The sequence below is a fragment of the Pseudophryne corroboree genome, assembly GCF_028390025.1.
Source record: "Pseudophryne corroboree isolate aPseCor3 chromosome 3 unlocalized genomic scaffold, aPseCor3.hap2 SUPER_3_unloc_5, whole genome shotgun sequence".
Taxonomy (NCBI): Eukaryota; Metazoa; Chordata; class Amphibia; order Anura; family Myobatrachidae; genus Pseudophryne; species Pseudophryne corroboree.
Genome location: NW_026967541.1, coordinates 970,404 through 994,876, shown reverse-complemented (window position 1 = coordinate 994,876; position 24,473 = coordinate 970,404). Strand labels below are relative to the sequence as shown.

Below are 24,473 nucleotides of genomic sequence, written 5' to 3'. Positions count from 1 at the left end.
GGTCTGCGCCACCTGTATTACGGTAACGACGGGGTCTGCGATACCTGTATTACGGTAAAGGCGGGGTCTGCGCCACCTGTATTACGGTAACGCGGGGTCTGCGCCACCTGTATTACGGTAACGGCGGGGTCTGCGCCACCTGTATTACGGTAACGACGGGGTCTGCGATACCTGTATTACGGTAACGGCGAGGTCTGCACCACCTGTATTACGGTAACGCGGGGTCTGCGCCACCTGTATTACGGTAACGGCGTGGTCTGCGCCACCTGTATTACGGTAAAGACTGGGTCTGCGCCACCTGTATTACGGTAACGGCAGGCTCTGCGCCACCTGTATTACGTTAACGGCGGGGTCTGCGCCACCTGTATTACGGTAACGACGGGGTCTGCGATACCTGTATTATGGTAACGGCGGGGTCTGCGCCACCTGTATTACGGTAACGCGGGGTCTGCGCCACCTGTATTACGGTAACGGCGTGGTCTGCGCCACCTGTATTACGGTAACGGCGGGGTCTGCGCCACCTGTATTACGGTAAAGACTGGGTCTGCGCCACCTGTATTACGGTAATGGCGGGGTCTGCGCCACCTGTATAACGGTAACGGCGGGGTCTGCGCCACATATATTATGGTAACGGCGGAGTCTGCGCCACCTGTATTACGGTAACGGCGGAGTCTGCGCCACCTGTGTAACGGTAACGGCGGGGTCTGCACCACCCGCATTACGGTAACGTCGGGGTCTGCGCCACCTGTATTATGGTAACTGCGGGCTCTGCGCCACCTGTATTATGTTAATGGTGGGGTCTGCGTCACTTGTATTACGGTAACGGTGGGGTCTGTGCCACCTGTATTACGGTAACGGCAGGGTGTGCGCCACCTGCATTACGGTAACGGCGGGGTCTGCGCCACCTGTATTACGGTAACGGCGGGGTCTGCGCCACCTGTATTACAGTAATAGGACACTAGAGTGTCAGCCACCTCTACAGGGATAATGCAGCACCAGAGGCTGCTCCAGCTGCACTATAACAAGGCACCAGAGGCTGCTCCCCCTGTAGTACAGAACCTGACACCAGAGCTGCTCAGCCTATAGAATAATAATAATAATAATATCATTACCTGCTGCCAGACACAGCAATGGCTGCTCTCTGCTCCTGCTGCCTTGTGGGAATGATAGAAGGAAGGCGGAGCTCAGACCAGGGGAAAATGGCCGCCGCTCCTGACGTCACTACACGGCCAGGGAACCTATTGCTGCTGCTGGACTAGTCCACAAGAAAATGGCCGCCGGCCTCCTGCACTGAGGACTGCTGACTAGTACAGAGGGCGGGGCTGTGGGCAGGGTGGAGGAGGGGAGGGGCCAGTAACCAGGAAGCAGCCTGTGGCAACCATGCCCTACTTCCTGCATGTGCGTTCCACCTTACTTCCGGACTGTGCGTTCCACATACAGGAAGTGAGTTTTCATCGACTGCTGCAGCCTCCCAGTGTCCGTGGAGATCAGGTAATGGTTAGTTCTATATCGGAGGGGCTGAAGGGACCTTGTGACGTATTGAGGGGAGGAGCTACGTCACCAGGGGGAGGAGCTACGGGCGAACAGGGTACCCGAAAAGTACCCTCGCGGGCTCGCTTCGCTCACCACCTAATTACTAAAGGTAATAGTTGGTGGCGTGGATAGTAGAGGAACTATCCCGCTGGCCTAGCTCCTCCCCCTTGCGTCGTAACTCCTCCCCCTTACGGAAAAGGTCCCTTAGCCCACTTGATTCTAGCATCTACCATCAGGTAATGGCGTCTTACTATACAGGGGGAGCAGCCTGTGGTGTCCTGTTATTATTATTACACAGGGGGAGCAGCCTGTGGTGTCCTGTTATTATTATACAGGGGAGCAGCCTGAGGTGTTCTGTTATTAATACTATACAGGGGAAGCAGCCTGTGGTGTCCAGTTATTATTATTATACAGGGGGAGCAGCCTGTGGTGTGTTTTTATTGTTGTTGTTGTTATAATAATAATAATAATAATACAGGGGGAGCAGCCTTTGGTGTCCTGTTGTTATTATTATACAGGGGGAGCAGCCTGTGTTGTCCTGTTGTTATTATTATACAGAGGGAGCGGCCTGTGGTGTCCTCTTATTATTATTATTATTATTATTATTGTTTTTATTATTATTATACTGGTGGAGCATCTTGTGGTGTCCTGGTATTATTATTATACATTGGGAGTGATGGTGATTTCCTACAATAGAGGATGAATGGTCTGAGGTGTCCTGCTTTTAAAGACATCTGTTATTATTTTTATACTGGGGTGCAGCCTTTAGTGTCGTTATTATTATTATTATTAATTGTGGGGATTGAAAATTTTGCTCAGTATGAAGCAAATGTATATCACACATCTGGGAGTGTCACTGTGGCATCACTTATATCGGGTTCAGTATGGTATGCCAGCGGTAGGGCTCCTGGCGACCAGCATACCGGCGCCGGGAGCCCGACCGCCGGCTTACTGACAGTGTGGCAAGCGCAAATGAGCCCCTTGCGGGCTCGCCACGCTACGGGCACAGTGGCGCGCCACGCTATTTTATTCTCCCTCCAGAGATCACCCCTTATATCTATAGTAATAATACCGGGACATGACTGCGGAGGTGAGGGGAACTGGGAGTGTCACAGTGACATCACATATCTATAGTAATAATACAGGGACATGACTGGGGAGGTGAGGGGAACTGGGAGTGCCACAGTGACATCGCTAATATCTATAGTAATGTAACCCCTCTTTTACATGGGGGTACAGTGTATATGCAATGTGCCTCCACCCAAGCTATTTAGAGCCCAATACTCTAATCACCTAAGAAATAACCTACCCCTGTAGGGGTCGCTTATAACATTAGTATGTGATGTAACCAGATAGGACTATGCACATTTACCTATCAGACCTTTTTACTTTGTGATTTCAGGCTCTTCCACAGATACGGAGACAATTCCACAGGTAAGTATACTAGCTTTCATATGTAAGACGTTATAGGCCACCTTATATCATATAATACTCAAACCATGAACCGTTCTAATAATATACCCCACCTATACATAATCATATACCCCACCTATACATAATAATATACCCCACCTATACATAATAATATACCCCACCTATACATAAGGTAATACATGCAATACAAAAAATACGATTCCACAAGAAAGTTGTGGGGTTGTGTTTGAAAAACCACCCGGGATCTCTTACTATAATCGTGCACGGTTGGGGCCCTTTCGTGTCTGTGTATAAGAAGTCCTCTGGGTTATATGGGTATCCACTTTGTTATGATTCCCGTACTCCAGACCAGAGGAGATCTTATGACAGAGGCCAGAGTACTGGAAGGAAATGCTGGTTACGGGAGCAGGAAAGCCTAGTAACCCCTGGCGCCCTAACTCCGTTGTCTCGCCCGTGTTATCAGAAATCCCCTGCGAGACTATGGTTGCTTGAGCCCATGGCAGCCGCGTTTGAAGGGCGGATTATGTCTGCCCAACTTCGATGCCCCCTCAGGTCTTAATGGGAGACAAAGGGAAATCCGAGACAGGGTGATAACAAGGGGCCCTCTGACTAAGCAACCAGGCCAGGGGCTACAAGCGAACTAACTTAAACCAAAAGTATGTGCGGACAACCGCCAGGGAAAAGAACAACCAACAATCCACTAATCCGTTACTCCTATCCAGCACCGCTGGATACCAGAGTGGATTTGTGGGAGCGGAATCCTCCGCAAAAGCTCCGAACACAATATAACTAAATAATAAACAGTAAGCGGTCAAGCCGCAACACACGGCTACGCCGTGACTCACGAACACCACAGGATGTTAAAGGTGCTCGGTCGGACTCCAGGAATAGATGACAACTTCCGAGTACTGGACCACTGAGGACAGGAACAACCGGATAGAGCAGGACTGGAAACTCTCTGTAACTGAGACAGCAAACAGGAAGCTATTACCGGCGTCTGTGAGAAGCCCAGGAAGTGTTCTTAACAGAGAGTCCTCCAATCAGCTGTTTGGAGGCTGATTGGATTAAATGCCATGCAGCTGCCAAGCTGCCTGGCCAGGGAAACAGATGAGTGATTAATTACAACATGCCGTGCAGCTGCATGCTACACAGCCAGGAAACCAATGAGGTGATTAACTTAGACCCAGCAACGGGGAACGCGTTCCGACAGTGGCGTCCCCGTTGCTAGGCACCGGGCCGCACTGACGAGCGGACCCTCGGCGCCTAACAGTACCCCCCCCTTGAGGAGGGGTCAGGGAACCCCTAAGGCCGGGTTTCTGAGGAAATTCTCGAAAAAATTCCTTTTTGAGCCTTGGGGCATGGAGATCCTCATCCAGGACCCAAGACCTTTCTTCTGGACCATAACCTTTCCAATGTACCAAAAAATAAAGCCTTCCCCGGGACAACCTGGAATCGAGAACCTTCTCCACCAAGAACTCCTGCTGACCCTGTACATCTATTGGTGATTTCCCCTGAGAGATCTTGCGAGGAAATCTACTGGACGAAACATATGGTTTCAACAAGGAGCAATGGAAGGTATTTCCGATCCGTAAAGTTTTTGGTAAACGTAACCGGAAAGCAACTGGATTGACTTTTTTTATAATATGAAATGGTCCAATAAATTTAGGGCCCAATCTGGCTGAGGTTTGTCGAAGTTTAATGTTGCGAGTCGACAACCATACCCTATCTCCTACTTTAAAAGTGCACGGTCGCCGGAGCCTGTCAGAAAAAAATTTCTCCCGAAATGCTGCTTTTCTGAGAGCAAGGTGCACTTTTCTCCAAATGAGTCTGAGATGAGAGGTCAAGGTCAGCGAGGAGACAGAGGAATGTTGAAAAAAGGAATTAGCTCGGGGGTGAAAACCAAAAACTGTAAAAAATGGAGACACATTGGTGGAGGAATGACAGGCATTGTTGTAAGCAAACTCCGCCAACGGAAGAAACTCAGACCAGTCATTTTGGAGTTTGGCCTAGTACAAACGCAGATATTGTTTCAATGACTGATTAACTCGCTCAGTCTGCCCGATGGATTGGGGATGGTAGCCAGACGTTAAAGATAATTTAATCTTTAATGAGGCACAAAAAGACTTCCAAAATTGAGCAATGAATTATGGACCCCGATCAGAAACAATATCAGTGGGTAACCCATAGAGTCTGAAAACATGGCGGAGGAACAAGACTGCCAATCCCTGGGCGGATGGCAATCGGGGAAGAGCAACAAAATGGGCCATCTTGCTAAAACGGTCCACTACCACCCATATGACTCGGCATCCGGCTGACAGAGGAAGGTCCACCACAAAATCCATGGAAATATGAGACCATGGCCTAAGAGGAACATTCAAGGGCATAAGTTGACCGATAGGCAAGGAACGGGGAACTTTATGCTGTGCACAAACCTGACAAGAAAAAACAAATTCCTTAACGTCTTTGGAAAGACCAGGCCACCATACTGAGCGGGAAACTAATTCCAAAGTCTTAGCGATCCCCGGATGCCCAGCAACTTTGCTATCATGAAACTCCGTCAAAACAGTTGCTCTCAAAAACTCAGGGACATAAAGACGACCGGCAGGAGTATTTCCAGGAGCTTGATGTTGAAGCTGCTTTAACTGGGTAAATAAATCTTGTGTAAGGCCTGCCCGGATGACTGAAGACGGAAGTATGGGAGTAACAGGACTGTTATCTTGAACTGGGAGAAAACTGCGTGACAGGGCATCTGCCTTGGTATTCTTGGAACCTGGCCTGAAGGTGATAATGAACTTGAAACGAGTAAAAAATAAAGCCCAACGAGCTTGCCGGGCATTCAGCCGTTTAGCTGATTCAATGTATTGAAGATTTTTGTGATCAGTCAAAACTGAAATGGTATGAGTGGCTCCTTCAAGCCAATGCCTCCACTCCTCGAAAGCCCATTTGATAGCCAGTAATTCCCGGTTACCAACATCGTAGTTGGATTCAGCAGATGAGCATTTCCTGGACATAAAGGCACAAGGATGTAATTCTAGAGAATCCGGATCCTTCTGAGATAGGAGAGCCCCTACTCCAACCTCCGAGGCATCAACCTCAACAATGAAAGGCAATTCTGGGTTGGGATGTCTGAGGACTGGGGCTGAGACAAAGGCTTGTTTCAAGGCCTGAAAAGATAACTCAGCTTCTCGTGACCAATTGGTGGAATCTGCTCCCTTCTTAGTCAGTGCCACAATGGGAGCAACTAGGTCGGAGAAAGAGTGAATAAATCTTCTATAGTAATTCGCAAACCCTAAAAAGCGCTGAATTGCTTTTAAGTTGGTGGGTTGCGCCCAACTAAGGATGGCTTGAAGCTTCTTTGGTTCCATACAGAATCCCCGAGGGGAAATAATGTACCCTAAAAAGGATACCTCCGTGACATGAAATTCACACTTCTCCAGCTTGGCATAAAGGTGATTTTCACGTAATTTTTTTAGAACCTGACGCACCTGGGTAACATGTTTTTCTATAGAGTCAGAATATATCAAGATATCGTCTAAGTAGACTACAACGAATCTTCCAAGAAATTCACGGAGCACATCGTTAATGAGATCCTGGAAGACTGCCGGAGCGTTAGACAGGCCGAATGGCATGACCAGATACTCATAGTGACCCGACTGAGTACTGAATGCCGTTTTCCACTCATCCCCTGACTTGATTCGGATAAGGTTATATGCTCCTCTCAGGTCAATCTTAGAAAAAATGACAGCCGAACGTAGCTGATCAAAGAGGACAGAAATCAGCGGCAAAGGGTAAGTATTTTTTACTGAGATCTTATTCAAGGCTCTAAAGTCAGTGCACGGTCTGAGTGATCCATCCTTCTTCTCCACGAAGAAGAAGCCTGCACTTAAAGGGGATTTAGATGGCCTGATAAATCCTTTCCCTAGGCTTTCTTTAACATACTCATTCGGGTCTGGGACTCAGGGTCGACAGCACAAAGGTCGACACACTTTAGGTCGACACCAATTGGTCGACACACATTAGGTCGACAGGGTCAAAAGGTCGACAGGGTCAAAAGGTCGACAGGAACAAGGTCGACATGGAAAAAGGTCGACATGAGTTTTTTATGTTTTTTTGGTGTCGTTTTCTTCGTAGAGTGACCGGGAACCCGAATTAGTGCACCGCGTCCCCTCGCATGGCTCGCTTCGCTCGCCATGCTTCGGGCATGGTGCCTTCGCTACGCTACCGCTTCGCTCGGCACACTTTACCGTTCCAATCGTAGTCCACGTGGATCGTTAAGTATGAAAAGGTTCAAAAAAAGAAAAAAATTATGAAAAACTCATGTCAACCTTTTTCCATGTCGACCTTTTTCCTGTCGACCTTTTGACCCTGTCGACCTTTTGGCCCTGTCGACCTAATGTGTGTCGACCAATTGGTGTCGACCTAAGGTGTGTCGACCATTGTGCTGTCGACCTGGAGTCCGGATACCACTCATTCATGGCCACAGTTTCTGGTCCGGACAATGCATATAACCTTCCCTTAGGCAAAGTGGCACCAGGAATTAGCTCAATAGCACAATCATAAGGCCGATGGGGAGGCAGAATGTCCGCATTGCCCTTGGAAAATACATCAACAAAATCCTGGTATTCTACAGGAATGGGTGCGGGAATGACAGCAGCTATTCTGATGGGAAACGTAATACATTCCTTATTACAGATGGTACCCCATTGTGAGATCTCCCCCGACTGCCAATCAATGATGGGATTATGAAAGGCCAGCCAAGGGTGACCCAGAACCACTGGAACTGCTGGGCAATGGGTAAGGAAAAACTCAATCTTTTCAGAATGCAGAGCTCCTACCGAAAGTAGAACAGGAGGTGTACAGAGAGAAATAACCCCATTGGACAAGGGACTCCCATCTAAACCATGCATGGTGATACACCTACCTAAGGCTAACTGAGGAATACCTAAGGCCTTGGCCCATGTTAAGTCCATAAAGTTCCCTGCAGCTCCACTGTCCACAAAAGCTGACACCGAGGAACAGAGGCTGCCAAAGGAAACTTTAGCTGGGACTAACAGTGAATTATTTGAGGAGATAAGCTGCAGACCAAAGTGAACCCCCTCACAATTCACTTGGTCGAGGCGTTTCCCGACTTATTCGGACAATTACGGGCAAAATGTCCCTTACCTCCACAGTATAAACAAAGACCAGAATTTTGCCTTCTGGTTCTTTCTTCAGGAGACAGTTTGGAGAGGCCTATCTGCATGGGCTCCTCCATGTCCACCGGAATGGAAAACACACAAGGAGTAGACCCGACAGGTGCTCCTTTTTCAGCCCTCCGCTCTCTGAGACGACGATCAATCTTAATAGAGAGCTCCATGAGTTTATCGAGAGTCTCAGGAGCGGGATACTGAAGGAGACTGTCTTTTATAGACTCAGATAAGCCGAGGCGAAACTGACTGCGCAGGGCTGGGTCATTCCATCCACAGTCGTTCGACCAACGGCGAAACTCCGTACAATAAATCTCTGCGGGATTCCTACCCTGTCTGAGAGCACGCAACTGACTCTCGGCGGATGCCTCTCTATCAGGGTCGTCATACAATAGCCCTAAAGACCCCAGAAAGGCGTCTACAGACAATAATGCCGGATCGTCTGATCTTAAACCAAAAGCCCAGGTCTGGGGATCCCCCTGAAGTAAAGAAATAATAATTCCAACCTGCTGGGATTCCGTACCTGAGGAGACTGGTCTTAAACGAAAATACAGTTTACAGGATTCTTTAAAATTAAAAAACTGCTTTCTATCCCCAGAAAAACGGTCCGGCAAATGCATTTTTGGTTCAGGAATGACCCTCGGGGAAGTCCGTAACAGATCTTCCTGTGACCTCACCCGAAGGGACAGATCCTGAACCATCTGAGTTAGTTCTTGAATCTGGCTAACTAGAAGCTGGCCAGGATTTGGCCCAACACCGGTGGGATTCATGAGGCCGACAAATCTTCCAACTGAATAAGGGAAAAAATTAAATCCTGTTTAATTTTAAATTTTAGTCTGGCCGGTAATAATGTTATGATTCCCGTACTCCAGACCAGAGGAGATCTTATGACAGAGGTCTGAGTACTGGAAAGATATGCTGGTAACGGGATCAGGAAAGCCTAGTAACCCCTGGCGCCCTAACTCCGTTGTCTCGCCCGTGTTATCAGAAATCCCCTGCGAGACTATGGTTGCTTGAGCCCATGGCAGCCGCGTTTGAAGGGCGGATTATGTCTGCCCAACTTCGATGCCCCCTCAGGTCTTAATGGGAGACAAAGGGAAATCCGAGACAGGGTGATAACAAGGGGCCCTCTGACTAAGCAACCAGGCCAGGGGCTACAAGCTAACTAACTTAAACCAAAAGTATGTGCGGACAACCGCCAGGGAAAAGAACAACCAAAAATCCACTAATCCGTTACTCCTATCCAGCACCGCTGGATACCAGAGTGGATTTGTGGGAGCGGAATCCTCCGCAAAAGCTCCGAACACAATATAACTAAATAATAAACAGTAAGCGGTCAAGCCGCAACACACGGCTACGCCGTGACTCACGAACACCACAGGATGTTAAAGGTGCTCGGTCGGACTCCAGGAATAGATGACAACTTCCGAGTACTGGACCACTGAGGACAGGAACAACCGGATAGAGCAGGACTGGAAACTCTCTGTAACTGAGACAGCAAACAGGAAGCTATTACCGGCGTCTGTGAGAAGCCCAGGAAGTGTTCTTAACAGAGAGTCCTCCAACCAGCTGTTTGGAGGCTGATTGGATTAAATGCCATGCAGCTGCCAAGCTGCCTGGCCAGGGAAACAGATGAGTGATTAATTACAACATGCCGTGCAGCTGCATGCTACACAGCCAGGAAACCAATGAGGTGATTAACTTAGACCCAGCAACGGGGAACGCGGTCCGACAGTGGCGTCCCCGTTGCTAGGCACCGGGCCGCACTGACGAGCGGACCCTCGGCGCCTAACACACTTGGAGCAATTGTCCTCACGATTGTTGAGCAATCCCTACTTCATGGCAATGAATAGCATGGTTTCCATGGAAGATCTAATTGTAGTGCTCCTAGACAACCTGAAACAGGAATGTAGTACGTGGAGCTCTCCACCCTGGAATCCCTGACACCCATGGTCTACTCGTTACATATAGTGGGGTGATGATCTGTGTTACCTGTCCCAGTATAAGCACAGCCCCACAGTAGATCCGTGGGGGTGGCTCCAGAACATACAGAAATCCCGGTTATTGGCACCTGTCTCTGATAGGTGAGGGGTGCTTAGTCTTCCTAGTGTATCATTTCCAAGTTTAGGTGACCCTGCGCCCTCTCCGAGCTGCTTTCATCATTATACACCACCGCACTCTATGACTGGTACCCGGCTGGTCATTATCTAATGGATATGGAGTCTCTAGAGGTGATATTTATACTCCTCCGATCCACCGATGCTGCTGGTCCCTGTGCTACTGTGCTGGGGGCTGGTACTTTAATAGTTAAAGGATGATAAGGGAGTATGCAGATTAGCAGGATTTATATGGGGGCATCCTGCACAATGATAGTGTGCCCGGTCTGGACCTCCCCCCCCGACTCCGCCTCCACCAACAACCGGGCTCTTCCTATGGGTTGGATGGAATGAGGGACACAGCTCTGCCTCGGGGGGACACTGTCTGCTACTGCTGGACTCCTGGTAGCTGCTGCCCGCACTGCGATCTCCTTCCATGTACTAGCCTGCCCCGCCAGCGCTCCGCCTCCCAGCACTCTCCGTGACAGCCATGCACCGGGACGTCCCTGCTCGGCGTCCACCAGGGGAAATTAACACAGCGCTTCTCACCCGCAGCGGGAGACATCCAATTCCTTTCCCCCACAGGGGCTCTCTCACTCGCAGGGAACCGCCTTCCTGTAAGCTCCCTCGTCTCAGCCGCCAGCCTTTTTCTCTCCCCTTAGTCAGCCCACCAACAAAACCGCCAGTACACGCGCCCAGCCACCTCTCTCAGCACACGGGACCTCTGGAAGCTTCTCCATGATCTCCCCCGCACTGCGCGCTTACCAGAGTCCCCTCACCTTCAGCAGGCACAGAATAATAACATGCATAAACACACTATACATTATTGGATCACTAGAAAGATCCAAGTTATTATCACATATATGGTATACATCAGTTGGCAGCATCTCTATTACCTTATAGATCTACACATTAATTAATTGATTTGCCCCCTCATAGTGTCCCAAGGCCTTCAGATCACTAGAGTACTACAGTAATAATACAGGGACATGACTGGGGAGGTGAGGGGATCTGGGAGCATCACAATAACGTCACTTCTAACTATAGTAATAATGCAGGGACATAACTGGGGAGGTGAGGGGATCTGGGAGCATCACAGTGACATCACTTATATCTATAGTAATAATACAGGTACATGACTGGGGAGGTGAGGGGATCTGGGAGCGTCACAATAACGTCACTTCTATCTATAGTAATAATACAGGGACATGACTGGAGAGGTGAGGGGACCGGGAGTGTCACAGTGACATCACTTATATCTATAGTAATAATACAGGGACATGACTGGGGAGGTGAGGGGATCTGGGAGCGTCACAATAACGTCACTTATATCTATAGTAATAATACAGGGACATGACTGGGGTCTGAGGAGACTTGGGAGTACAGTAGCACCGGGTATGTGTCTGGGTGAGGACTGGAGAGGTGACTGCTGGGAATGGGACATTATACAGTAACACCGGGGGATGTGTCTGTGTGATGACTAGAGAGGTGACTGCTGGGAATGGGGCATTATACAGTAACACCAGGGGATGTGTCTGGGTGATGACTGGAGAGGTGACTGCTGGGAATGGGACATTATACAGTAACACCAGGGGATGTGTCTGGGTGATGACTGGAGAGGTGACTGCTGGGAATGGGGCATTATACAGTAACACCAGGGGATGTGTCTGGGTGATGACTGGAGAGGTGACTGCTGGGAATGGAGCATTATACAGTAACACCAGAGGAAGTGTCTTGGTGATGACTGGAGAGGTGACTGCTGGGAATGGGACATTATACAGTAACACCAGAGGACGTGTCTGGGTGATGACTGGAGAGGTGACTGCTGGGAATGGAGCATTATACAGTAACACCGGGGGACGTGTCTGGGTGATGACTGGAGAGGTGACTGCTGGGAATGGGGCATTATACAGTAACACCAGGGGATGTGTCTGGGTGATGACTGGAGAGGTGACTGCTGGGAATGGGGCATTATACAGTAACACCAGGGGATGTGTCTGGGAGATGACTGGAGAGGTGACTGCTGGGAATGGGGCATTATACAGTAACACCAGGGAATGTGTCTGGGTGATGACTGGAGAGGTGACTGCTGGGAATGGAGCATTATACAGTAACACCGGGGGACGTGTCTGGGTGATGACTGGAGAGGTGACTGCTGGGAATTGGGCATTATACAGTAACACCAGGGGATGTGTCTGGGTGATGACTGGAGAGGTGACTGCTGGGAATGGAGCATTATACAGTAACACCAGAGGAAGTGTCTTGGTGATGACTGGAGAGGTGACTGCTGGGAATGGGACATTATACAGTAACACCAGGGGATGTGTCTGGGTGATGACTGGAGAGGTGACTGCTGGGAATGGAGCATTATACAGTAACACCGGGGGACGTGTCTGGGTGATGACTGGAGAGGTGACTGCTGGGTATGGGGCATTATACAGTAACACCAGGGGATGTGTCTGGGTGATGACTGGAGAGGTGACTGCTGGGAATGCAGCATTATACAGTAACACCAGAGGAAGTGTCTTGGTGATGACTGGAGAGTTGACTGCTGGGAATGGGGCATTATACAGTAACACCAGAGGAAGTGTCTGGGTGATGACTGGAGAGGTGACTGCTGGGAATGGGACATTATACAGTAACACCAGGGGATGTGTATGGGTGATGACTCTATCACTGTGTGTGTCTGGTGTCTATAAGGTATCAGGATGTCACTGTCTATGTCTCCATGCAGGAGGGGGAGTATATAGAGGAACACAGGGGTCTGTACAAGGACGTGATGATGGAGAATCACCGGCCCCTCACATCACTGGGTAAGAGGAGACTGTCATGTATTGTACAGGGGAGAGCAGGTATGGGGGCCCCTATATACACACATCACCTGATAATCACATATACACACTGTACTCAGTCATTGTGTGTCTCCTACAGATGGACCCAGTAACAGAGATACCCCAGAGAGATGTCCCCGTCCTCTGTATTCCCAGGATTGTACAGAGAATAATCACAGGACCCCACAGGAGGATCAGGTGGGTGGGATTTAGGGTATCATCCAATACACCAAAGTGACTGTCACTATATGATGTTTAGAGAAGCTGTGTGTCTTATACACTGATATTATACTGTTTCACCTCAATTTAATCAAACAGTATGCAAATGCCATTGTATTTTTTGGGTTATTTAGGTAGAACGTCTTTTTCGTATAAAGGCAGAAGATATAAGGAGAGAAGAAGAGACGTATGTGACTGATATAAAGGCAGAAGATATAGAGGGAGAAGAAGAGACGTATGTGACTGATATAAAGGCAGAAGATATAGAGGGAGTAGAAGAGACGTATGTGACTGATATAAAGGCAGAAGATATAGAGGGAGAAGAAGAGATGTATGTGACTGATATAAAGGCAGAAGATACAGAGGGAGAAGAAGAGACGTATGTGACTGATATAAAGGCAGAAGATACAGAGGGAGAAGAAGAGATGTATGTGACTGATATAAAGGCAGAAGATATAGAGGGAGTAGAAGAGACGTATATGACTGATATAAAGGCAGAAGATATAGAGGGAGAAGAAGAGACGTATGTGATTGATATGAAGGTAGAAGATACAGAGGAAGAAGAAGAGACGTATGTGACTGATATAAAGGCAGAAGATATAGAGGGAGAAGAAGAGACGTGTGTGACTGATATGAAGGCAGAAGATATACAGAAGGAAGAAGAGACGTATGTGACTGATATAAAGGCAGAAGATATAGAGGGAGAAGAAGAGACGTGTGTGACTGATATGAAGGCAGAAGATATACAGAAGGAAGAAGAGACGTATGTGACTGATATAAAGGCAGAAGATATAGATGGAGAAGAAGAGATGTATGTGAGGGGTGACCAGCAGTGTAAGGAGGAGGAGATCCCTACAGATATCAGCACAGGTGAGTAATAAACACTTATTACAGAAGTCACATATTCTCATTGCTCAGTCACTACAGCAATCTTTTATTCTACACCCTCCTCCGCCACCAGCCCTGTTCTCAGTTGGGTGTTTATAACACAAGGTTATCCATGACAAACATCAGATGAAGAGAGTTATTACACACATCACTATACTGTTATTAAAAGTAACAAGCAGAAGTTTATTTTTAGGGATCATATATAAGTAGTAGTGTGTTTTTTGTGGAGCGTCTAATTTGTATGGGATCTAAATTTCTCAGTTTAGCAACCTTTTATTAAATAACCTTCATTTTGTTAGATGATGCAGGTATTAAATAACTCCTTGTATATAGTAGACCTATTTGGCCATTTGTGGTCAGGTTTATATCATTACATTTAGCGAGGTGTAATCGTGGTGTAAAGGACAGAGTGTGATTCCTGATTAGTTAAAAAAACAAATACCAAATACAGAGCAACATCACCAAACAGGTAATTTCAACTTTAAACTTGTCATTTATTTTGTACTGTCTGGACATGGCTGCTACTAACATATGCACAGACATAATTCTTAAAGCTATGTGTGCAAATGCTAGGAGCTTAGGAGACAAAATTCCAGAGCTAATTGTGATAATGACCAGGGATAACCTGGATATTGTGGCAATTACAGAGTCATGGTGCAATGAGAATCATGACTGGGACATAGCTATAGCAGGATACAATTTATTTAGGAAGGATAGAATGGTCAGTATAGGAGGAAGGGTAACCATGTATGTGGGGAAAAAGCATAAATGCTACTTCAATTAATACAAAACATTGAAGACAAATCTGAGGCCCTTTGGGTCACCACAGAAACCGGGGAGAAGGACATTGGGGGTAATTCCAAGTTGATCGCAGCAGGAATTTTTTTTAGCAGTTTGGCAAAACCATGTGCACTGCAGGGGAGGCAGATATATAACATGTGCAGAGAGAGTTAGATTTGGGTGTGGTGCGTTCAATCTGCAATCTAAATTGCAGTGTAAAAATAAAGCAGCCATTATTTACCCTGCACAGAAACAAAATAACCCACTAAAATCTAACTCTTTCTGCAAATGTTATGTCTGCCCCCCCCCCCCCCCCCCTGCAGTGCACATGGTTTTGCCCAACTGCTAAAATATTTCCTGCTGCGATCAACTTGGAATTACCCCCCATTATTCGCATTGGGGTGATCTCTAGACCACCTGGCCAGGGGCAGGATTTGGACAGGAATCTATTGTTGGACATCACTAAAATGGCTTTAAATGGAGAAGTCATAATCATGGGAGACTTTTAGTTTAACTGATGCAAATTGGGAGGGGTATTTTTCAAGTTCAGCTACAAGTGGCAAATTTCTATATTCCTTACAGGGAGCATCTCTCAATAAACAGCAGATATTTCCCTTCTGCATAGAAGAGCGGTCGGGAAAGAAAGAAGTAAACATCCTTTCTCTTTCATCCACTAGGGGACACTGGAGTCTTATACAGTAGGGGTGTGAAGCTTGCAACCGGAGGTGTGGCACAATCTAAAAATTAGTATTGTCTGCACAGCCGGCTCCTCCCCCTTCACATCCCTCAGTTTGAAAAATTGTGCCAAGGAGGTACAAGCACAAGAAGGGAGCTCCTCCTCCATTTCAGTACTGAGACTGAGTTACCCTAATGTAAAGGGGGACGAAAGTCTTCAGAATAGAGAGACAATGATCCCTACTAAAGGGGATCTGCATCTCTCCTCTGAAAATCCGGAGCGCAGAGTCAGCAGTGAGTACTGGTTGTAAAGGGGCCCTAGTTACAGTTACACTTACGGTAACCATAGCTTCTTCATGGATCCAGGAGGCAGTTTGACAGACTTCCTCCCACGGACCGCACACAACGCTGCTACCTTCTGGCTCTTAGCCCTGGGACTCAGCAGCGCAGATTCCCCGCCGCCCCCCTCCTTCCGCTGCCGCTGTAACAGAACAATCGGTCTGAAACACTTCCTGGCCGGCTATACACTCCCGCTTCATGTCAGCTTCCCCGCCCTCCTTCCTCTACCGACAGAGGGCTGAGGGAGACGCAGCGCGGATGTCAGTGGCAGCGTATACCGCCGCCTCTTAAACACACAGCGGGGCGCTTGAAAAGAGCATCCCCTCCCGCCGCCCGCTGAAACGACATATCTCTCATGGCTGCAGCCGCAGCTTCTCCTGCACTCGCCGGGACCCGGGCTATATCCCCCGCACACTTCCTCCCACCGTCGGCGCTAGTACGAGGGCGCGGAGGGCTGGAAAAGATGACGGGGGAACGAGCAGCAGCGGCTTCTCATACGCTGCTGCCTTATAACTTAAGACCTGGTAGGCTAGCAGCGCAGCTCCTCCGCCGCTCCCCTTTTATAGAGAGTAGAGGCTATTCCATTTGGGGGTTAGATGATGTTTGATGAGTTAGACAAGTGGATTTCGCAAGCAACTGCAGTGACATCTACGTTTCTACCTACTTCTTACTCGAGCACCACGTCACACGTTAGAGGAGGTTGCTCGGGACCAGTGTTTAAATTCATTTGATCGCTGTCGTACCGAGCCAGAAGAGGTTTTGGAGCAACAGACTCGTGGAACCAGAGGTAGAGGTCATTCACAGTCGACACCAGAAAAGCAGGACAGACCTGCTGACAAACCCGTGGTATGATGGTTTTCCTGCTCACCTGGGGTCCCCCTTGGGGGGCGCAGAGTTGGAAGGTTTTCGGGACGCCTGGACCAAAACATCACCAGCCGTCTGGATCATCCAGATATTTCCCAGGGTTACAGGATAGTTACAAGAGCGTCCACACAGTCCATTTATTTGCAGCGCGAGGGCCTAGGTGCCCGTTGTGAGCAGGAGCGTTACAGGAGGCAACTTCAAAGACTCCTGCATACAAAGGGTTAAGTCGCCAGTCCCATATCCTCAATGAGGAACAGGATTTTATTCAAAACTTTTGGTAGTGCAAAATACCTTCATATCCCGATTTGGACCCCTCACCAAGCTTACTTAAGATTTGCACCGGTGTGGGATCACTACCGAATCAGTGCCCTGCCATTCGGTCTATCATCAGCTCCAAGAATCTTTATAAAGATCAAAGCAATAGTGGTGACAGGATTGAGACAGGGGTCACGATCATACCTTATCTAGACAATCTACTGATCAAGGCCTCATCTCAGAAACAGCTGATAAAGGATGCTCAGGCATCTCATCAATTTCTCATTCAACATGGGTGGATTGTGAACCTCCAGAAATCCAACCACATGCCAACTCCACAGATTCATTTCCTCGATTTCATCTTGGACACGATACAATTAAGAGTATTCCTACCAGAGAACTAGATCTAGGACCCACAGAGGTTAGTGGCTCAGGTACTAAGGACACAGACGGGTTCTCTACACCTCTGTGCTACTTCTCGAGAAGAGGGTGGCGCCGTTCGCAGCTCTCCGGTACGGCGGACTTCATTCCTGACCATTCCAGATGAAACTCATTGCTCAGGGAGCAGGTTCGCACTGGCTTCTACATCGAAGAATCCAGCTTCCACCACACATACGAACCTACTTGATTTGGTGGTCGTTGCACAAGAATCTCGCAGCAGGCAAGAGATTCGGCATTTGGGATTGGAGGATCCTGACAACGGACACCACTCTCAGAGGTTGCGGTGCCGTCCTAGTGGAACAAATTCCTAATGGTTTGCAGATTCAAGATGGAATAAATCCAGTCAGTTATTGTGGGTTTAGAACATGAAGGGGTCATGGTATCCATGGACATAAAGGATGGACGTTACAGGAGAGCAGCCTACCCATAGACATTCTCGAACTGAGAGCAGTTTACAATGTGCTTCTCTTAGCCGCAGACCTAGTCATGGGTCAACACTTAAAGATACAGTCGGACAATGTCACGATGACGTCTTACATAAACCATCAAGGAGGAACAAAGAGCAGGATGGCGTTAAAGGAAGCCACAAAGATCTTTTTGTGGGCAAAAAGGCGAAACATCATCCTCTCGGCAGTGTTCATTCCAGGTGTAGAAAACTGTGAAGCAGATTATCTCAGCCGCCAGGACATGCATCCGGGAGAGTGGTGCCTACATCCACGGATTTTCGAAATGGTTGTGAGGAGATGGGGTCTATCTCAAGTCGATCTAATGGCGTCTTGGCAAAACCATCAGCTGCCTAGATATGTGTCCAGGACAAAAGATCCAGCAGCAGAAGGAGTGGACGCATTAACACTTCCTTGGTGTTACAGGAGGGTTTACATTTTTCCACCTTTCCCACTCATACCCAGGGTTCTGAAACGGTTGAAACGAGAACGAGTGTGGGCATTTCTAATCGCACTAGATTAGCCCCGCAAGAGTTGGTACTCAGACCTGCGAGGGTTACTAGTGGAAGATCCTTGGCGGTTACCTCAGAGGGAGGACCTGCTATCTCAGGGACTGTTCCAACACCCACACCTGCACAGGCTGCATTTAACGGCGTGGCTATTGAAACCCGGATCTTAAGAAACAGAAGGATACCAAGAACGGCCATTCCTACAATGTTTGCTGCTAGGAAGCCGGTCACAGCCATGCACTACTACAGGATTTGGAAGAGGTACATGGACTTATGTCAAGAATGTGGGTGGAATTCAACGATCTTCCACTTATCCAGACTTCTACTTTTCCTTCAGGCCGGTCTAGATGTAGGACTGAGGCTAGGCCCTCTGAAGGTTCAAATTTCGTTTCTCTCTATACTATTTCAACAAGCGGTTAGCATTCTTGCCAGAGGTTCAAACCTTTTTACAGGGGGTTCTGAGGATACAACCCCCTTTTTGTCCTACCACTGCGCCATGGGACTTAAATTTGGTGTTGGAATTTTTGAGATCTCCAACTTTTGAGCCGTTAGCAAGAACAGACCTGAAATATCTCTTTTGGAAGGTCACATTATTGATTGCCTTGGTTTCGGCCAGGCGGGTTTCTGAGTTGGGAGCCTTATCGTGTAAGAGTCCTATGAATGTTTCATGAGGATAGGGCAGAACTCCGTACAGGAGCAGGTTTCCTTCCTAAGGTTTGTTTCACGTAAACCAGCCAATTGTGGTCCCATCTTTTCAGGGTCTCGCAGATGGGGAAGTGTCCTTGGATGTTGTCTGAGCTTTAAGGGTATATGTACAAGTTACGTCGTCCTTCAGAAAGTCGGACCATTGTTTGTTCTTTATGATGGGCCAAAGAAGGGGTGCCAGCATCTAAACAGCCTTTGTCTAGATGGATTCGACTTGCCATTCGGCAAGCTTATATTTCCTGTGGCAAACAGGTTACGGTTCAGACGGGTGCTTATACCACCAGATCAGTGGGTGCCTCATGGGCGGCTGCCAGACGTGTTTCCACTACTCAACAGACAAAGAGGAGTGGGTGCAAATCCCCTCCCCTAAATTCCCTTCCGCACACTGAAAATTACCCTGTAACCATACCTGAACCTATCTGTTAATAAAATTCAGAGAATTAGTCACAAATGTTTGCAAACACATGTTTAGCTGCTGAGCCACGTCACGCCTTCTCTGATACAGCAGTCCTAACCTACATAATAGCAGTGCCCACATAGGGCCATGTAATTTGTCACAGTAGGCCTCATGATAAAGGCTATTACTAAAACACTTCCAGACAGAGAGCTAACTTACCCTGGAGTCACCCCCAGGATCTCCCATTGGCACTACAAGGAACAGCATGCCTTCCAAATGCTGCTCCCATTCAATTCCACTACTCAACTTTGCAGAGCGGCGACGTGGTCCTCAGCCCACACGTTCGTGAAATTTGACAAGTTTGATACCTTTGGGTCCGTAGACTGTAAGTTCGGACGTTTTTTTGGGAGCACTCTTGTTAATTTAATTGCAAATAAAATATAACCTTTAGGAAATATTCACTAAAAATTCATATAAATTGATCCTACTTAATTAAAAGAAAGATTACTATTGACTGAATTGTCTTACTATCAGTATTATATCAATCAGGGTGAAAATGATTTTATTTAGAAGAAATATATTCATATGTGTAATACTTTACCATCTAGAACACTGCCAGACAGCCGTGCGCTCTCCCTATTGTTTCCTGTAAATAGAATCAGTTACATGTGCATGGTATCCACACATACACCTTATTCATTATCATTTTCAGAAGGGAGAGGCTGAGGCTTATATATACTGTCTATGTATGGTAGGTATCCCTTCCATACCTATCATACATAGACAGGAAAACTATGTATATAGGAAACTATAGGTCAGTAAGACAATAGAGAAGAAACTATAGGTCAGTAAGACAATACAGAAGAAACTATAGGTGAGTAAGACAATACAGAAGAAACTATAGGTCAGTAAGACAATACAGAATAAACTATAGGTCAGAAAGACTACAGTAAGCCACTATACGTCAGTAAGACAAACTATAGGTCATTAAGACAATACAGTAAGAAACTATAGGTCAGTAAGACAATACAGTAGGAAACTATAGGTCAGTAAGACAATACAGTAGGAAACTATAGGTCAGTAAGACAATACAGTAGGAAACTATAGGTCAGTAAGACAATACAGTAGGAAACTATAGGTCAGTAAGACAATACAGTAAGAAACTATAGGTCAGTAAGACAATACAGTAGTAAACTATAGGTCAGTAAGACAATACAGTAGGAAACTATAGGTCAGTAAGACAATACAGTAGGAAACTATAGGTCAGTAAGACAATACAGTAAGAAACTATAGGTCAGTAAGACATTACAGTAGGAAACTATTGGTCAGTAAGACAATACAGTAGGAAACATCTAAAAAGCCTTTATAAATGAGTTCCTCCTAACACCGCACAACTGCTCAGTGCGCAGATATTTGTGAGCAAAATAAAAAACCTATGGAGAATTATCACCAATAACTTTTTGCGGCTAATTGGATAGGGAGTTTTTGCGATGAACTGAATCCCCCCCATAAAATGTTTATACATACAGTGTGATGTTACATTGAGATTACCGCTGGAGGAAACTCTGCCACAATATAATTGAATGTAATTTATCCCATCCTCGTATGGGTGTAATATATAAATATATTCTTACTGAACAGGATTATTAGCACTGAATCAGTTATCACCCAATATAATATACATGCCGATGTTTAACAACAAATACACTTGTTTGTTTATTACATTATTCACCTTTATACATTTACCTTTGTGTTTAATATATCACTGATTTATCTTACATACTTTACTGTACTTAATAAAGGTTATATATTATTTATTAGTGTGCAAACAGGACAGCACTATCTCTTCTTTGGTGTTTTATTATTGCAAAGCCCATGTCACCTCTAGTAATCCCACGTGAGCGTCCATGTCACCTCTAGTAATCCCACATGAGCGTCCGTGCCACCTCCAGTAATCCCACATGAGCGTCCATGTCACCTCTAGTAATCCTACATGAGCGTCCATGTCACCTCTAGTAATCCCACATGAGCATCCATGTCACCTCTAGTGATCCCACATGAGCGTCCGTGTCACCTCTAGTGATCCGACATGAGCGTCCGTGTCACCTCTAGTGATCCCACGTGATCGCCCGTGTCACCTCTAGTATTCCCACGTGATCGCCCGTGTCACCTCTAGTAATCCCACGTGATCGCCCGTGACACCTCTAGTAATCCCACGTGAGTGTCCACATCACCTCTAGTAATCCCACGTGAGCGTCCACGTCACCTCTTGTAATCCCACGTGAGCGTCCACGTCACCTCTTGTAATCCCACATGAGCGTCCACGTCACCTCTAGTAATCCCACATGAGCGTCCACGTCCCCTCTAGTAAACTCACATGAGCGTTCAGTGTTGATCAAGGTCCAGTCTAAGCATCCTAGCTTTATTTGTTTTTTAATAAACATAAAAGCAATGATTACAGATAAAAATGTCAGTTATAGAATTATTTATTGTATGCTGTAACACCCTGGGTCTTGTCTACTCATTATATATATTAATGTATTTTATTTCCAGCAGATGGACACACAAGCAGGAATATCTCAGAAGGACATCTAATGCTATCCCTGGATTCTGAAATAACAGATAATGACAGTAGACAGGATTCTCCAGGAGCTAACCCCATTACCCCAATTATTCATCCAGCTCTATCAGCTGATCCCTCTGATCCTGGGAAATGTTCTCCTGATCACTCTGATATTGGTGCATCTGTTACAGCTCTGAGAGTAGATACAGTGTTTCCCTGTTCTATAGATGCCATATGTTTTACACAGAACACAAACCTTATTACTCATCAGCCAGCTAAGGCAGGTGAGAGGCCATTTCCATGTTCTGAGTGTGGGAAATGTTTTACATATAAATCATATCTTGTTAGACATGAGAGAAGTCACACAGGTGAGAAGCCGTATTCCTGTTCTGAGTGTGGGAAATGTTTTGCAACAAAATCATTTCTTGCTACACATCAGAGAAGTCACACAGGTGAGAAGCCGTATTCCTGTTCTGAGTGTGGGAAATGTTTTGCATGTAAATCAGTTCTTGTTACACATCAGAGAAGTCACACAGGTGACATGCCATATTCCTGTTCTGAGTGTGGGAAATGTTTTGCACAGAAATTACATTTTGTTACACATCAGAGAAGTCACACAGGTGAGAAGCCGTATTCCTGTTCTGAGTGTGGGAAATGTTTTTCATCGAAATACCATCTTGTTAGTCATCAGAGAAGTCACACAGGTGAGAAGCCATATTCCTGTTCTGAGTGTAGGAAATGTTTTGCACGGAAATCAGCTCTTATTATACATCAGAGAAGTCACACAGGTGAGAAGCTGTATTCCTGTTCTGAGTGTGGGAAATGTTTTGCACACAAATCACATTTTGTTATACATCAGAGAAGTCACACAGGTGAGAAGCCATATTCCTGTTCTGAGTGTGGGAAATGTTTTTCATCGAAACCAGATCTTGTTATACATCAGAGAAGTCACACAGGTGAGAAGCCATATTCCTGTTCTGAGTGTAGGAAATGTTTTGCACGGAAATCACATCTTGTTATACATCAGAGAAGTCACACAGGTGAGAAGCCGTATTCCTGTTCTGAGTGTGGGAAATGTTTTGCACACAAATCACATTTTGTTATACATCAGAGAAGTCACACAGGTGAGAAGCCGTATTCCTGTTCTGAGTGTGGGAAATGTTTTTCATCGAAACCAGATCTTGTTAGTCATCAGAGAAGTCACACAGGTGAGAAGCCATATTCCTGTTCTGAGTGTGGGAAATGTTTTGCACACAAATCACAATTTGTTATTCATCAGCATGCTCACACAGGTTAGATGCCATTTTCCTGTTCTGAGTGTGGGAAATGTTTCGCACAGAAATCCGCTCTTGTTACACATCAGAGAATTCACACAGGTGAGAAGCCGTATTCCTGTTCTGAGTGTGGGAAATGTTTCGCACAGAAATCAGCTCTTGTTACACATCAGAGAATTCACACAGGTGAGAAGCCATATTCCTGTTCTGGGTGTGGGAAATAAGCTCTTTTTTTTCCAAAATTGTGTATTCTTTATTGTAAGTTTTTTAACCCCCCCCCCCCCCAAAAAAAAAAAAATAATACAACAAACAATTATTAAAATTATGAGAATTATAAGAAAGTGGCACCTGTAAGAAAAAATTGTTAATACAAAACGTGTTTACAGCTCCTTTTGGAGAATTTAAGCTCAGTCCGTCACGATTTCACAAAATGTGGAAGTTCTAACTTTCCCTAACTGCTAACCGGTACCATGCAGGGCTCCAAGATGTAGTATGGTAAGTCCTCTTCTCCCGTGCCACTGCGTCCAGCGGTGGGAGATTGCGGTTAGTTGTTAAGTCGCGGCTCAATGACGTCACACTGCGGCTCGGCGTCAGGGAATTCGGGCCGGTCAGATGGTAAACTGTAGCTCTGTGCCTCCAACGCGTTTTGTGCGTCACAATCATGGCAGATACAGTAGAGCATGCAATATGCAGACAGGAGTACTGTCAGACAATGTATACCAAATAAAATTACAATACATGCCCAACAAAAACAGGATATATAAAGCACTCATCAGTATAACATTAAGCAATAGGAGCACACAGGCGCCATGTGAGCTCACATATCTAGGATAAAGTGAGAGTAACCTATAGCTGAGGAATATAGAGATACAGAGATAACTATATTGCAGACCATGAATAGAATAGGCATAGAGTGAAGGAATATTGAAAAAATATATATATAATTCCGGAGACATCTGCCATAAATCTAAGCAGAATAAAACAAAACCCTACAGTCTCTAACTAAATCAAAACAACCCCCCCAAAACAAACCACCTCAGA

The 24,473-nt window shown here is 46.5% G+C and overlaps 2 protein-coding genes across 3 annotated transcripts in view; one reads left to right on the top strand and one right to left on the bottom strand.

Moving 5' to 3' along the window:
- The window catches only part of LOC134984340 (zinc finger protein ZFP2-like), a 68,236-nt gene extending 67,083 nt beyond the window's left edge, over positions 1 to 1,153 (bottom strand). For both annotated transcript variants that reach the window (XM_063949941.1, XM_063949942.1), the window contains exon 1: positions 1,113 to 1,153. The gene's annotated coding sequence lies outside the window, so the exon portion shown is untranslated. The remainder of the gene's footprint in view (positions 1 to 1,112) is intronic.
- A 396-nt stretch (positions 1,154 to 1,549) lies between these two features.
- LOC134984341 (zinc finger protein ZFP2-like) lies at positions 1,550 to 23,551 on the top strand. The gene is made up of 6 exons (XM_063949943.1): positions 1,550 to 1,769; positions 2,936 to 2,967; positions 12,984 to 13,062; positions 13,181 to 13,278; positions 13,434 to 14,169; positions 22,149 to 23,551. The coding sequence occupies exons 3-6, from the start codon at positions 13,029 to 13,031 to the stop codon at positions 23,453 to 23,455; spliced, it is 2,175 nt and encodes a 724-aa protein (XP_063806013.1). The 5' UTR covers positions 1,550 to 1,769; positions 2,936 to 2,967; positions 12,984 to 13,028; the 3' UTR covers positions 23,456 to 23,551.
- The last annotated feature ends 922 nt before the right edge of the window (positions 23,552 to 24,473 follow it).

Coding starts and splice junctions, on each gene's coding strand:
- LOC134984341 (XM_063949943.1), top strand. CDS start 13,029: ATGATGGAGAATCACCGGCCCCTCACATCACTGG. Junction 13,063..13,180: donor CCGGCCCCTCACATCACTGG/GTAAGAGGAGAC, acceptor TGTCTCCTACAG/ATGGACCCAGTAACAGAGAT. Junction 14,170..22,148: donor CCCTACAGATATCAGCACAG/GTGAGTAATAAA, acceptor TTTTATTTCCAG/CAGATGGACACACAAGCAGG.